This window comes from Manis javanica, chromosome 13 (genome assembly GCF_040802235.1).
Source record: "Manis javanica isolate MJ-LG chromosome 13, MJ_LKY, whole genome shotgun sequence".
Classification (NCBI taxonomy): Eukaryota; Metazoa; Chordata; class Mammalia; order Pholidota; family Manidae; genus Manis; species Manis javanica.
The window spans coordinates 92199962-92213752 of NC_133168.1; the positions used below are offsets into that span (position 1 = coordinate 92199962).

Here is a 13791-nt window from a genome sequence, read left to right on the forward strand (position 1 = left end):
CAGCCATGTGAGCCTGGTGTCCCAGCACCAGCAGCCCTGGCTGTGTTGCGCTTGCGGCCCCTGCACACACCGGGGGAGGATGGACCGCTGGTCCAGTGACCACCCAGCAGGTCCAGGGCTGCTGCTTTGTTTTAGGGCCCAGAAGCTCTTCTGTGTCAGCTTGAGACTGGTGGGCCGTGCAGGATGACAGGTCTGACCTGTGCCACAGCCCTGCCAGGTACCCGCCTGCCCTTCTCCTGCCCAAACCTACCTCCCTATGTGGCTGGGGAGCCTGAGGTCATCCCTGGGACCACCATGTAGGCAGATGGCTCTGAGGGTGCTGTGCGCAGGGCCAGGGGAAGGAGGTAGGGGTGGCCTGCGTGTCCAGATTTTACCTCCTGTCACCTGGTCACCTGAGGCTGTCAGGAGGGCCCACGTCTGCCTCCCCAGTCCCAATCTGGGGCTCCACCTGCAGCATAAGGCCTGGAGAGTCTCTCCATCCTGGAACCCCCCAAGGGGGTGTTTGTGCTGATCCTGGAGCTCCCCTCCAGGCCAGGCCTCCCCTCCTGGGAGGGTGTACACATCCTGAGAGTCCTGGGGGAGCGTGTGGGGAGATTCAGAGCCAAGTGCCTCGGCTCAGCCTCCCCAGCCATTTGTCACAGACATCAGGCCACTCAGCCAGGACCCAGGAGGAGGACACCAGGGGACTCAGACCAGCCTGGTTTGGGGATGGGAGGCTGAGGGGCACTATGGGGGAGGACTGGGAACCCGGGAGCTTTGGGGGGTGCTCTGAGGTGTAAAGCATGGAGAAAGTGGGCTCAGACAAAGTCCCCCCAGTGGAAGGCATGCACCTCTTGGAGGTGCTTTGAGAGACCAAGTTCAAAGTTTTTCGTAAAGGAATTTTCTGGAATGTGTGGAGCAGCTGTGCCTCATTAAATGGGACAGTGCTACACTGGCGCCCTGCAGCCCTGGGATCTACTTGGGTACATCTGCAGTGGTGTTCAAGATGTGAAGAGACACCCTGGGGTTTCTAATGAACAAGATTTGGTGTCTGATCATAATCTACAGGTGACAGGAAATAAGGTTCAGTTTCTGTTTGAACAGCCCTCCCCCGTGTTGCTGAGTTGTGCCAGCCTGGGGCTTGGAGCGCCCTGTTCTTCCTCAGCACCTTATGGGGGGAGGACAGAGCATGGAGGACATCCTGGCAGAGGTCAGGGCCCCCATGCGTCAGAGAGTTTGAGGCTGGGGTGGGGTGGGCTGGGGCACAGGATGTCCACAGGAGGGGCAGAGCTTTCAGAAGAAAGAGCAGTGTGGTGGCAATCCGTTCAGCATTTATTATATTCTGCACAGGGATGACCCCAACCCCCAGGAACCATAAACCTCAGAGACAACACCCAGAGCACACTGCGCCTGGGGGGGCTATTTCTCAGGGATGAGGGGAGGAAGTTGTACAGGGGGCTCCCCTGTAAGCAAGTCCCGGTACCCTGTGACAGTCGGCCACCCCTGCATCCTCCGATGCCTCCGCTGGGCATCAGGAGGCCATGGTCCCACGCAGCACTGCGCCGAGTCTATTTCCATCCTGGGAAAGGCCGGGCGTGGTGAGAACAACACCCACCTATTCCTGGAACCCTGTGGCTATGACTCAGTGGCTGACGGCGCCCAGGGACAAGTTGGTGTCATGGCGGGAGGCCACCTGTACGAAGGGGAGCATCCTCCACACGGGGGGGGGGGCGGATCGCGTCTGTCCAACGGGCCACAAGCAGAGGGGACGACACAGCACGAAGGTGGCCAGGTGCGCCGCAGCTACATACGGGTCCTTGAGGATGCAGCGGCAGCCTGGGGAGCTGCCCGAGTCGGCCGACGGAGGAGGTGCCAGAGCAGCTGCCCCGGCAGAGGCTCGGGATGAGCAGCGGGAGGAGGAGGAGCAGCAGGCAGACTGGGGTCCTGGGGCGCCAGGTGCCGCCTGCCCGAAGGGGAAGAAGGTCTCCTCCACATGCAGCCAGGACACCAGCAGGGCCGAGGGCCCGATGACAGCAGCTACAGGGCCACGCGGGTGAGCAGAAGAGGCAGGTTATCCCGGGTTCCCCCCATTATCCTGCTTCCACCCCGTCCCCACTGCCCTCTGGGCTCCGGGCCCTGTGCGGAGGGTCCTGTCAATCACCAGCACCTGGGAGTCCCTGTCACAGAAAGGCTTCTGAGCGTCACCTACTCACAGAGGAGGAAACTGGGTCCCACAGGGGGCGGGGAACCACCCTTCAGTCTGGCACAACCGATCGGCAGTGGAGCGGGATTGCAGCCGCACCGGTCTTTAGGACGCCTCACGCCGTGCATGGCCCAAAGCTTCCCTGAGGCTGGGGAACAGCCCACCCCCTGCTGATCGCCCCAGCCCAGAAACTCACCTGGCCCTGGCCCATAAGTTTAAATCTTGCGGGACCTGAAGAACTGTAACAGTCCTTTTCTGCCTGCCCTCTGACCTGGGGGCTCCAGATGGTAGGACAGGCCGTAGCTGCAGGACAGAGGGACACCTGTGAGCCCCTGGAGCCACATGGCAGGGGGCCCTTCCCCCAGAGCCTGCCGGCAGCTACAGCCCACACCCCACTCCTGGCAGCCTCACCTCTGGTCCTCACGCAGGAGCTTCACTCTCCGGAAAAAGGACAGGAAGTGCTCCTTGGGCTCCAGGTCATACTGCCTGACCAGGAACTTGTATGTGAGGAGCTCCACTACAAAGTCAGTGACCTGGGGCAGAGGAAGGACAGGATGCAGACGAGGAGGGGGGTGAGGAGTGGGGCACTGGGATGATCCCAAATCTATGCTCACAGAAACCTGCCTTCCTTCCAAAGCCATCCAGCCTTGCCTGTTCCCACTGTTGGGTCTCCAGCTCCTCCTCCAGAAAGGTGGCCTTGATGCCTCCCAATCCCCCACTTTACAAAGCCTTTAGTCTCCTGAGCTCTCCGTGTCTTAACTCTCAACACACGTTAGACCCAGGGGATGGCCCGGACAAGGTCCTGTCCAGGGGGTCTTGACTACATCCCTCACCTTTCATGGCTGGGCACTCAACTCTCTATTTTATACCATCACCCTGGAAGGCAGCAAGGCGGCAAAAGTACATTGAAACAGCCCCCTGAGCCCAGAATGAGGCCGGTACGTCCTCACCCTTTCTCAAGGTGGAGGACCGCCAGGGCTCTCCAAGGGGCAGGCCTGCCCAGAAACAGCACCCGGGCCTGGCCTGGGCTCGGGACTACCGAGAAGCGGGAACTGCATTGGGGAGCTGAGGCCTCAGGCGGGAAGGCACTGCCAGCCCCCGATGTGCTTCCTGCTCTGAAGGAGCAGCATCCCTCCCCCTGGGCAGGGCCTGACGGGGAGACCAGTCCTGCCCACACGCTTCCCCCTGGAGCCCTCAGCCCCGCCTGCACTGGGGCCAGGACCGGGGCTTAGGTGGGCCCTTCTGGCAGTCCTCTCCAAGAAGCCCAGGTCCTGGGGTAGAGGGGGGACTCAGGAGGGGGTGACTGGTGCGGAGAGGTTCGGGCTCACTGGGGGCTCTCTCCTCTCTATACCCCACCATCCTGCCCCCCTGAGCCCTGCTGGGTCACTCACGTCCACATGATGTTCCTGTTGTTTCTCTAAGGCATCGTACAGGATCAGTGCGAGTGGTGGGATCATGCCCTGTGCGACCGGGGTGAGGAGATGATGAGTCCCCACCTGCCTCAGGGGAGCCCACAGAGCCTCCCCGGAACCCCACACTCGCAGCCCCCAGCTCTCTTGGACCACCCTGTGCGGCCTCCCCCCTTCCTTTGCCCTGCTCTCCCCTCCCGGGCCCTCCCAGGGCTGCCTTTTGGCCATTCCCAGGAACTGTGGGCCCGGCACCTGTCCTCCAACTTCCCCCTGTACCCAGCTGCTCTCGCCCTCCTTCTGGTCACACCAGAGCTGGCAGTTCAGAGCTGGTGGGACCAGGAGCAGTTGCAAGATCACTCCACCACCCTGACCCTGGCCACCCCACTCTCACCTGCTTCTTCATATCCTGGGATGCCCTGGGTGACTGGTGCCATTTCCTCACTATGGCCCTCGCGTCCTGCAAGGTGCACGACACTCAGGTGCTCATGCTCCCCTCCCACGTGCCTCCCACAGCCAGACCGTGGTGGATGGATGCCTTTCCCGAGCCCCCTGGCACCTACGCTATCCCCACCTCCAGCAGGCTCTCAGCCCAGAGCAACCCCACCTCTGGCACACACTCATACTCATGCGGGTCCTTGGGCCATGGACACCGCCATGAGAGGGTCAGGGGAGGCCCCTCTGCCTCCCAGGGTGCCCTGAGCACTCACTGTCACCCGGCTATCAGCACGGCTCCCCTCACATGACCAGGGGGGTGCACAAAGCTGAAGCACTTCTTGTGGTCTCTGAACCCTTGCTCACCTGGGAGGCCCGCCCACCAGGCTGACGGCAACCCTCCATGTACACATGGGGAGCCCGAGGCCACAGAGGGGTCATGACAGGCTCAGGGGACCCAGGGGAGAAGCCGACCTTGCTCAGCCACAGGCCCCAACCCTGCTGCCGACGCCACACCAGCCCCAGCCCTGACCGGGGGACTGTCCCCTGGGTCCTCAGTGGATGTCAGGCCCGCAGTCAAGTAGAGCAAGGGAGGGAGACAGACGAGGCCCTCATGGGCCTGGGGTCCCTACTTTCCCTATCAGCTTCCCCTGCACACCCCGCACTCTTCGAGTCTTTCCCAAAGCTGTGCCACAGTGCAGCAGAGGATTTGCCCCAGGAACCCCTCCCTTCCAGACATCCAGCCCCCATTTACCTCGAGGAGCTGCTTCCCTTTAAGCCCCTTGTTCCTCTTTTTAAGTTTTCTGTAGATCCAGGAGCTCTTCCTACGGGGAGGGGAGAGGAGGAGGGACACATGCGGCCTGCAGGCGGAGAGTCTCGGGGCCGACCCCTTTTCCCAGGGATCCTAGAAGGCCCACTAGCCCACAGGAGGCTTCCCACCACGGCCCTGAGCCCTGGAAATCTGTGGCCTGCAGAGGGGGCTTCATGTTTCCACCCAGGGCCTCCATTCCCTGTTCTCCCGGGGGCGAATCTGCTTTGGGCCAGGTCGCTGTCCTTGGGGCAGAGACCTCCTGCTGCAGAGCACAAGCTCCAGATCTCCAATGGGCTTCACCCCACACCTGACATTGGAGGAAACTGATTCCTGCACGGGTACCCCTGGCCTAACCCACAGGGAGCCAGAAGAGCCCGCCATCCTCGCCCCTAGGCTCTGCCACCCCCCAGGAAGTCTCAGCACACTGAGGGACACCGCAAGATGTAGGGGTGTCCCTGTCCACTCAGGTGCCCCGGTCCCAGGGACAGGACTACCCACCAGGAAACATGTCCCCAGGTGTTCTCCAGGCGACGTACATGAGGGTGCTGCAGGGCGACGATGATGGCACGGAAGGACCCGAAATTTCTGAGAGCCAGACACTCCTGGGAGGGAAGACAGAGCTGAGAGCGTGGCCTGCTTCTCTGCTCTATCCCCCATGAACTCCTGTCCTTAAGGAGACACACACCCAGGGAGCCCAGCACACCTGGTACCTGCTGAGCAGCCCTCCTGGGTGGAGGACTGTGGCTCAACCCAAGGAAGGGTCCAGGGATGGCTGTCCCACCCCCGGGGCCTGCTAGTCCAGGTCCACAGGCACCCATCCTGAGAGCTGGCAAAGGAGGGGACCCCGGGGGCCGTCCCATGACAGACCTTGGCCACCTGGATCCAGAACTCCACCACTCGGGCCCTGTCCTGGGCTGTCGTGCTCGGGCCCCCGAGGCAGGAGGAGATGACAAAATGAAACGTGGTACCAAAGTGCTTGATGACGTTAAGGATGTTGGGGTTCAGGAGTACAATGGATTCCCTCAGTGGATGTCTCTCTACATAGACCTTGCATTCACCACGTTCAACCCTACTGTACAGCTCCTGGGGATGACAAGAGGTGTCATCCAGCTGTGCCCCTGGTGCCCCTGTTCCCAGGCTGGGTCACTGGTCAGAGCTGGGGCACAGGCAGCTGGGGATGTGCTGTGAGCCTTGTGGCCATCCAGACTTCAGACCCCGTCCACTGAGGCGCCCAGGACCAGATGCACAGGACCCCAGAGTGATGGGACACAGAGGGGCTTTGCTCACAGGCACCCTCACTCACGTCTTCCCTGAGGCACAAGGCGGCTCACCCTGCCATCCTGGGGCATCTGCCTCCCATGCTGCCACCCCGTGGATCCCGATCCCCACTCAGGTGCAGTTTCCCCTGAAACAACTCCACCCAGGGCCTTTGTTGGTGTCTGTGTCCCACGCAGTCAGGTCCATGGCAGGGGCCTCTGAAGTGCGGAGGCCATAGGAGCCTGCCAGGCCAATGGCCCGAGGACCTAAGGCCCTGGCAGCACCTCCCTGAGCACCCCTCCCCTGCCCTGCCCCTCCCAGCCCAGCCAGGCTCTGCACACCTTCCCTCCACTCCTTCTCATTGGTCTGTAAGGATCCCTAAGGGCCAGCCATACTGTCCCCATGTGGTCAGTAAGGGCATAGGGGTGAGGAGAGTCTCCCAGGGCACATGCTGAATCCGTGGGGAAGCTGGGACATGTGCCCAGATCACAGGAGTCCACGTCGGAATGGCAGGTCTGGGGCAGCCCGTGACACAGGGAAAGCCCACCCCCGACCCTGAGACCCTGCTCCGCTCACCGCACACATCAGGGTCAGCTGCTCGGCCACCAGGCGTGGGGCAAATGCCAGGATGGTCTGCTCCTCCTCCTTCGGCAAATCCCGGGTGCTCACGGTACAGGGGCTCGTGGGCTCCAGGACCACCTGTGGCTCTGCCCGGCCCTGTGCCATTCCTGCAAGTGCCATGGGCCTCGTGCCCGAGGACTCATGGGGCTCCAGTTCGGGGCCTGAGACCACTCCTGTAATATCCCAGGGGCTCGCAGCACTGGGGCTGGTGGGCTCTGGATCTGGACCTGGCTCTGCCACGCCTGGTGCCATTCTAGCGAGTGCCCTGGGCCCCAGGCCCGAAGGCTCATGGGGCTCCAGTTCAGGGCCTGGCCCCTGGGCTGAGGCCTCTGCTGGGACATCCTCCGGCTCTGCAGGGGCTGAAGCAGGTGACAGTGGCCGTCGCTCCAGCACAGGGGTCTCAGGGAGCTCCTGGACGGGCTCTAGCCATGAAGTCGGCCCTCCCCGTGTCTCTGGAGCCAGGTGCATCTGCCGTAGGTCTGGACGAGGACACAGAGAAAGGGTCACCCCGGGGCTGATTCCCCGCACCTTATAATCACAGAAGAGCCCACACTGCCTTGAAGGGAACCCCAGTCCGGGAAGCCCACCCTACATGGTCCTCTGGCCGCAGCCCCTCACCTTCCAACTCTGCCACCGTGGGCCCCAAATGCTCCTTCTTGACCAAGTGGTGGAGGACTCGGCCCACAAGGGTGGATGAAAGCTGGCTGGCATCGATGGCGCAGGGCACATGCTCGGGCTCCCAGGCAAGGCGCCTAGCCCATCCAATCCTGCGGCTGGGGTAAGGCCGGGGGTTGGCAGAGTGAGAAGCCTGGTCCTTCCAGCCACACTGCCCTCCGGGTCCACCCTTGTGTGGGCCTGGCAACTGTGCACTCCCCTGCCTGTCCAGGCACCTGCCCGTCCTCCTTCCTGACCCTGCGTGTTTGTCCTGGGACCCCATCCTCTCCCATCCTCCCGAATAGGAAGTCCCCAGTTGTCAGGCCGCCCATGGGATTCCAAAGATGACTGACCTGCTAGGCTCTGCTGTGGGCTCCTGGGGCTCCAGCTCAGGGCCTGCCAGGGGGGCTAAGGCCACTGCTGGGACATCCTCTGGCTCTGCAGGGGCTGATGCAGGTGACACCGGCTGTCGCTCCAGCACAGGGGTCTCAGGGAGCTCCTGGACGGGCTCTAGCCACCATGCCGGCCCTCCCTGTGTCCGTGGAGCCAGCTGCATCTGCCGTGGGTCTGAAGCAGGACACAGAGAAAGGGTCACCCTGGGCCTGATTCCTCGCGCCTTACAATGACAGAAGATCCCTCACTGCCTTGAAGGGAACCCCAGTCCGGAAAGCCCACCCTACATGGTCCTCTGGCTGCAGCCCCTCACCTTTCAGCTCTGCCACCGTGGGCCCCAGGTGTTCCTCCTGGACCAAGTGGTGGAGGAGTTGGCCCTCCAGGGTGGATGAAAGCTGGCTGGCATCTATGATGCTGGGCACACGCTCGGGCTCCCAGGCAAGGCTCCTAGCCTGTCCCATCCTGCAGCTGGGGTAAGGCCTGGGGGTGGCAGAGTGAGAAGCCTGGTCCTTCCAGCCACACTGCCCTCCGGGTCCGCCCTTGTGTGGGCCTGGCCGCTGTGCACTCCCCTGCCTGTCCAGGCACCTGCCCCTCCCCCTTCCTGACCCTGCGCGTCTGTCCTGGGACCCCATCCCCTCCCATCCTCCCAAATAGGAAGTCTCCAGTCGTCAGCCCGCCCATGGGATCCCGAAGATGAGTGACCTGCTGGGCTCTGCTGTGCGCCCCCTGCCCCAAGGCCTAAATGCCTCCTCCACCCATCTTGTGCACACAGGCAGTGCCCCCTCCTGGCCCAGTGAACGCTCACTTTCTCAGATCCTCCTCTGGCCCCTTGTCATGCCCCCCATTACATGAGGAGGCGGTGAGGGTATCGCCCGTGATGCTTCCCGGCTGTGACCTGCGGATGACGCCTGAAGTGACTGCCTGACTCCACACGGGACGGGGTCCCAGTACTGTGTCTGCTTCTTTCACTCAGTTATGCTAAGTGTCCCCAAAGGGTCTGCACAAAGTGGGTGCTTCATACCTATTGTGGCTGAAGGAAGTCCTACCCGAACCTTCCGAGGTACCCCTCTGCTGTCCCCAGAGGTCCCTCGTGTGGCCATGATGAGGACAAGGACCGGGTACAGCCACAGGGAATCGTGAGCCTCCATTCCAAAAGGCTGCTTCCCTTGTGCTTTTCCAAATGAGCCAGGCTCCAAGCCACTGATGGGTGAGGCCAAAGGCTTCTCATTGGGTAAAGAGAAGTATGCCCCAAAGTGGCCCGGCTTCGCCGGCAGTTCTTTCTGCACTGCCAGGCACCAGGGAGCCCCTCTAAGCTCCTCTCGTGTTACCCATGGGCACCGTAACAGACTGATCGCCAACCACCCTGCCTGTCAGAGGAGCACGCTGAGCCTCAGACACATGTGGGGACACTCAAGACACACCGCGGGCTGTGGGCACAGGCCCGACTGTGAGGAGGAGGGGGTGGGTGCTCACCGGGGGAGCCGCTGGCCCGTGGTCAGCTGGTCAGCGTCCTCGGGAGGGAGTGTGACCTTGGGTGCGCTCCAGCTGGTGTTTGGAGCTAGTTCCACTCGTCCCGTGAGCTTTCTCCCCTTCCTCCTCATTCCTGTCCGGGGCACCCTGCGCTTGGGGACATCAGTCTCATGGAAAGATCGCTCAGGTTCACGCTGAGGGGGGCAACAGGGAGATAGTCAGTGGGAAACCGAGGAACCACCAGGACAAGGGAGGTTTGCACCTCACCCGAGAGCCCCCAGCCCCGTGGGATGCAAGCAAGGAGTGGCACGGGGTGCCCCCGGGAGCGAGGTTCCACGCTCTCTGGAGTGGGTCTGTTGACCAATCTCGTGGGGCAGCCCTGGGAGGACCCTGGCAGGTTACCAGGCTTGTAGTGGGGTCCTGGAGTGTAGGCAGCCTGCCCCAGGTCCAGGGAAATGGAGTAGGTAAATCCATCAGTCAGCTCCTCCTCGCTCCCCAGGGTGGAACTCTGCAAAGCCAGAGCCTGGTAACGAGGTAGGAGGCAACCGGGGCTGCGTGGACCTCCCCGCATGGGGCAATGTGGAACCCAAACCCTGCCCCGGAGACCAGGCACACAGGGCCATCTGCGTAGACATCCAGTCCCTGGGGGAAGAAGAGGTCACCCCCCGGGCTCAGGATTAACATGTGGGTGGAAGTACCTGGTCCCAACACTCACCTCCACTACTGAGTGATGAGACCAAAGCTGTGACACTGACTGCCCCCTCCTCCCCAGCCTTCAGTCCCCCCATGCCGCACACCCACCACACACACAGAAGAAGCCGGGGGAAAGGTCAGCCCGGGATGGGTCACACAGTGGCCTGGTCCTGGAGGGGCCCGCTCTAGGCTGCCCTGTGTTACCTCAGGGCTCCTTGGAAGACACGGACAGAGGTGTTGGAGGTGTTCTCTCAGCCAATGCCGACAGCGAGCAGGAAGACTCTCCGTCTCGGCTTCCGTGACTCCCACGCCTTCAGAAGGCTCCACACAACAAGACCGCATGTTGCTCTGTCGAGCGCCTCCGGTCAAGTGAGCAGGACTGGGTTCTGCGACCAGGAGCTGGGTTCTGTCCGGGTCACAATTCAGGTTCTACTGGGCGTGTCCTCAATGACATCACTTCAAGGGTCCATTTCCTGGGCCCCTCCCTGAATTCATACTCACCCACATGCCCCTCTGGGCTGCTGACTGCCCACCCTCATGGCCCTTGCCATGCATGAGTACACAGATCTCCACCAGATCCCTCCCCTTGCTCTTTGGCAATGACACCAGGGTCCCAGCTCTGAGGAGACAAGAGCTGAGCTCAGGCCGCTCTTTGTCACCAGTTCCCTGTCCTGCTGAAGCCATAGTACCTCCCAGGAGCTGCCCAATGTCCCAGCCTGCACTGGGAGGGTCATGCCAGACATTCCTCCCTAGGGACATCCCCAGGGATACATGGATGACCCCTCCAGCTCCTGGGGGCTGGTGTCACGTGTGTGTGACTCACAGACTCAGAGATGGAGGAATGCCGACCAGGCTTGGCACGGAGCGTGGAACAGCACGCAAGTCAGGCTGGGGTCCGGGCCTTGTGATCTTGGCAGGTCCGTTCCCCGCTAGGCCATGTTCAGGTGTGCACCTGGAAGGGGTAGCAATGAGAGGGGTTCCAGGTGTTGCCATCTACTGGCATCCACCTTCCAAAGGTCCAGGCTGCTCTCAGACTAGGTGCTTTTCAGACCAATCAGTAAATGGGTCAGAGTAGCACACTGGAAATGAGGTCTATGCTGCCTCTGAAATCCGAGGTGGTCCACCAGAATGCTATGCTTTTTTATTTTTGGAGTGAAGAGGGGTCAGATACAGCAGCTTATTCATCACCTTAGAAGGGAGTGCTTGGCATGCTCACACGATAGACTTCTAGAAACTTCTCTAAGGTGAAAGACCCCTGAATTTTTGTTGGATTTATTTCCCACCTTTCGACACGTGACTGATCTTCCAATATGATTAGACTAGTTGTACTTCCCGATCACTGGGTCCAATCGGTATAGTACCATCAATGGGATGGGCCAGTGTGACGTCTTCTGGAAGGAAAAGGAGAATGAAGATTCCTTCTGACCAAATGACAACCTAAGTCTGGAGGTCTGATATGCCTCTGAGATAGTTTTCTCTCCTTGTCGACTGAAAGCTAACTGCCCTGCTGGTCTTTACTCACAGGAAGAGAACAAAGAGCATTTTCCTGACCAATACTTACACACTGGGTGCTTGGGGACCAAGTGATGAAGCCCCATGTGCAGCAGTAACTGCAATCTGAGACACTCTGATTACGTTGACAATCATGCACTGGCATCTACAAGATTCATCTCTTTTCGGAGTAGGCCAAGTGAGTGACTTCAACAAGGGTATGTGGAATCACCACTCCGACATCTTCCAAATCCTTGGTGGTGACACCGGTTTCTGTACTCTCTCCTGGAAGGCGTTACTGCTTTCAATGTGTACTTTAGAGGGAATCCTAGAGGCTTGTGCTCGAGCTACCGCACAGCACGAATTCCTTGCCGGCACAGTCCCCTGTGGCTAGCGAGGAGGAAGGCCGGAGCTCTGCGTTCCTCCAGGACAGCTCGGCCTTGGGCTCTGACACCGAGGGAGCGGCACTGTGGGCACTTGGTCGGGGGGCTGCTCCTGATACGGAAAACCGGTCCTCGTCCCTTAAGCCAAATCACGAAAGACAGTGACAAGGTTTTGAGGAAAGGAAAGAATAGTTTATTGACTTGCTAGCAAACGAGGGAGTGGTAGGCTCCTGCCTTAGAGAACCACCGTCCTCCTGACACACAAGCGGTCAGGGCTTTTCAAGGGGAAATGGTAGGAGAGAGGCTGGGGTGCAGACACATGAAGTAGCAGCTTGCAGGGGTCCAAGCACACATTCCTGCACCAATTCACTAGCTTTTACTTTTTCTTTTCTGCTCCTCCTCAGTCCCCTGGGACAGGATGCTCTTCGAGTCCCTTTTTTAGTGAACTTTACTGACCTTAATTCCCTCTCATCCCGCTCCTATCTATTTTTCTGCCTAACACTCCCAAGACTGACCAGCCTCTTGGTAAACATCTCATAGACATGCAAACACACACTTCAGGTCTACAATGGGTGACACCCAGGCAAGGATCCTGGCTGTAATTTCCATTTTCTCCACACCATTCTGGTCCTTTTAACAAAAAGAGAGAGGTCCTGGTTCAGCCCTTAGTAAACATAGCTACTTGACTGGTGGTGGGAGGAAGAATTTCTTCTGTCCCTCAAGGTTCCCTTACCTGGTCTAAGAAACAAATTGACATGAGACAGATTAACAGGAGAAAAAGTAACAAAATTTAATTAAGTACATACAGGGAGGCCATAGACACGTGTTCCACAGACAGGGTGTGGGTAAAATTGTAGTATTTCCACAATCTCTTGGCCTGGCTATAGTGCATCTCCGTATCAACAGGTGTTTCCAAGGGGTGGAGAGAAGTAGTCCGTCTTCACGTCAGTGGGTAATCACGTAGGCGAACGAGGGCTTATCTGCCCCAGAGAGTTTGGTGGGAGTATTTGCTCTCTTCTACTGCATCAGGAGAGAGACGCAGGGCGACTGCTTGTAGGCAATAAATGGCTTTTAAACATTATTTGTCCCTTTGCCTGATTTCGCTTTCAAAGGTATTTTGCCCTGGGATCTGCCCTCCCTGGATTTACACAGGGAGAACCCCTCACCCCGTGGGTCCCTGCCCCTCACCCCAGGGCCCCCATCCCTCATCACAGGGCCCATCACCCCTCACCCTCAGGCCCCCAACCGTCACCCCAGGGCCCCCATCCCTCACCCCCCAGGGCCCCACCCCTCACCTCAGGGCCCATCAGCCCTCACCCCCATGTCTCCCCACCTCACCCCCAGGGCCCCACCCCTCACCCCAGCGCCCATCATCCCTCACCCCCAGGCCCCCACGCCTCACCCCTAGGGCCCCACTCCTCACCCCAGAGCCCATCCTCCCTCACTCCGGGACCCCACCTCTCACCCCAGGCCGACGAGATGCTTTTGTTCCTTTAGAAAGATATCTAGAAAATCTACGGTCACTTGAAAATTAAGTAACTTAATAACACGTGAGTTATTTACAACAGCCAAGAAATGGAATCAACCTAAGTAAGTGTCCATCAGTTGATAAATGGATAAAGAAGAGATGGTGCACATACACAATGGAATATTATTCAGCCATAGGAATAAAACGAATCCTACCATTTGCAACAACATGGACGGAGCTAGAGGGTATTATGCTCAGGGAAATAAGCCAGGAGAAAAAAGACAAGTACCAAAAAATGATTTCACTCACCTGTGGAGCTTTAAGATCAAAGCAAAAACTGAAGGAACAAAACAACAACGGACTCAACCCAAGAATGGACTGACAGTTACCAAAGGGAAAGGGACTGGGAAGTGTGGGTGGGAGGGAGAAGGGGAATGAGGGGCATCGGGATCAGCACACGTAATGCAGGGGGTGCGCGGGGAGGGCGGTACAACACGGAGACGACCTGTAGTGACTCTACAGCGTCT

At 59.6% G+C, this 13791-nt stretch overlaps 1 protein-coding gene across 1 annotated transcript; it reads right to left on the reverse strand.

Moving 5' to 3' along the window:
• Nucleotides 1-1621: 1621 nt before the first annotated feature.
• On the reverse strand, nucleotides 1622-7075 carry LOC140845423 (ral-GDS-related protein-like). The gene is made up of 10 exons (XM_073219498.1): nucleotides 6668-7075; nucleotides 5702-5917; nucleotides 5333-5436; nucleotides 4778-4847; nucleotides 3983-4048; nucleotides 3574-3642; nucleotides 3358-3453; nucleotides 2594-2715; nucleotides 2454-2485; nucleotides 1622-1860 (listed from the first exon to the last, which is right to left on the reverse strand). The coding sequence occupies exons 1-10, from the start codon at nucleotides 6962-6964 to the stop codon at nucleotides 1622-1624; spliced, it is 1311 nt and encodes a 436-aa protein (XP_073075599.1). The 5' UTR covers nucleotides 6965-7075.
• Between the last annotated feature and the right edge of the window lie 6716 nt (nucleotides 7076-13791).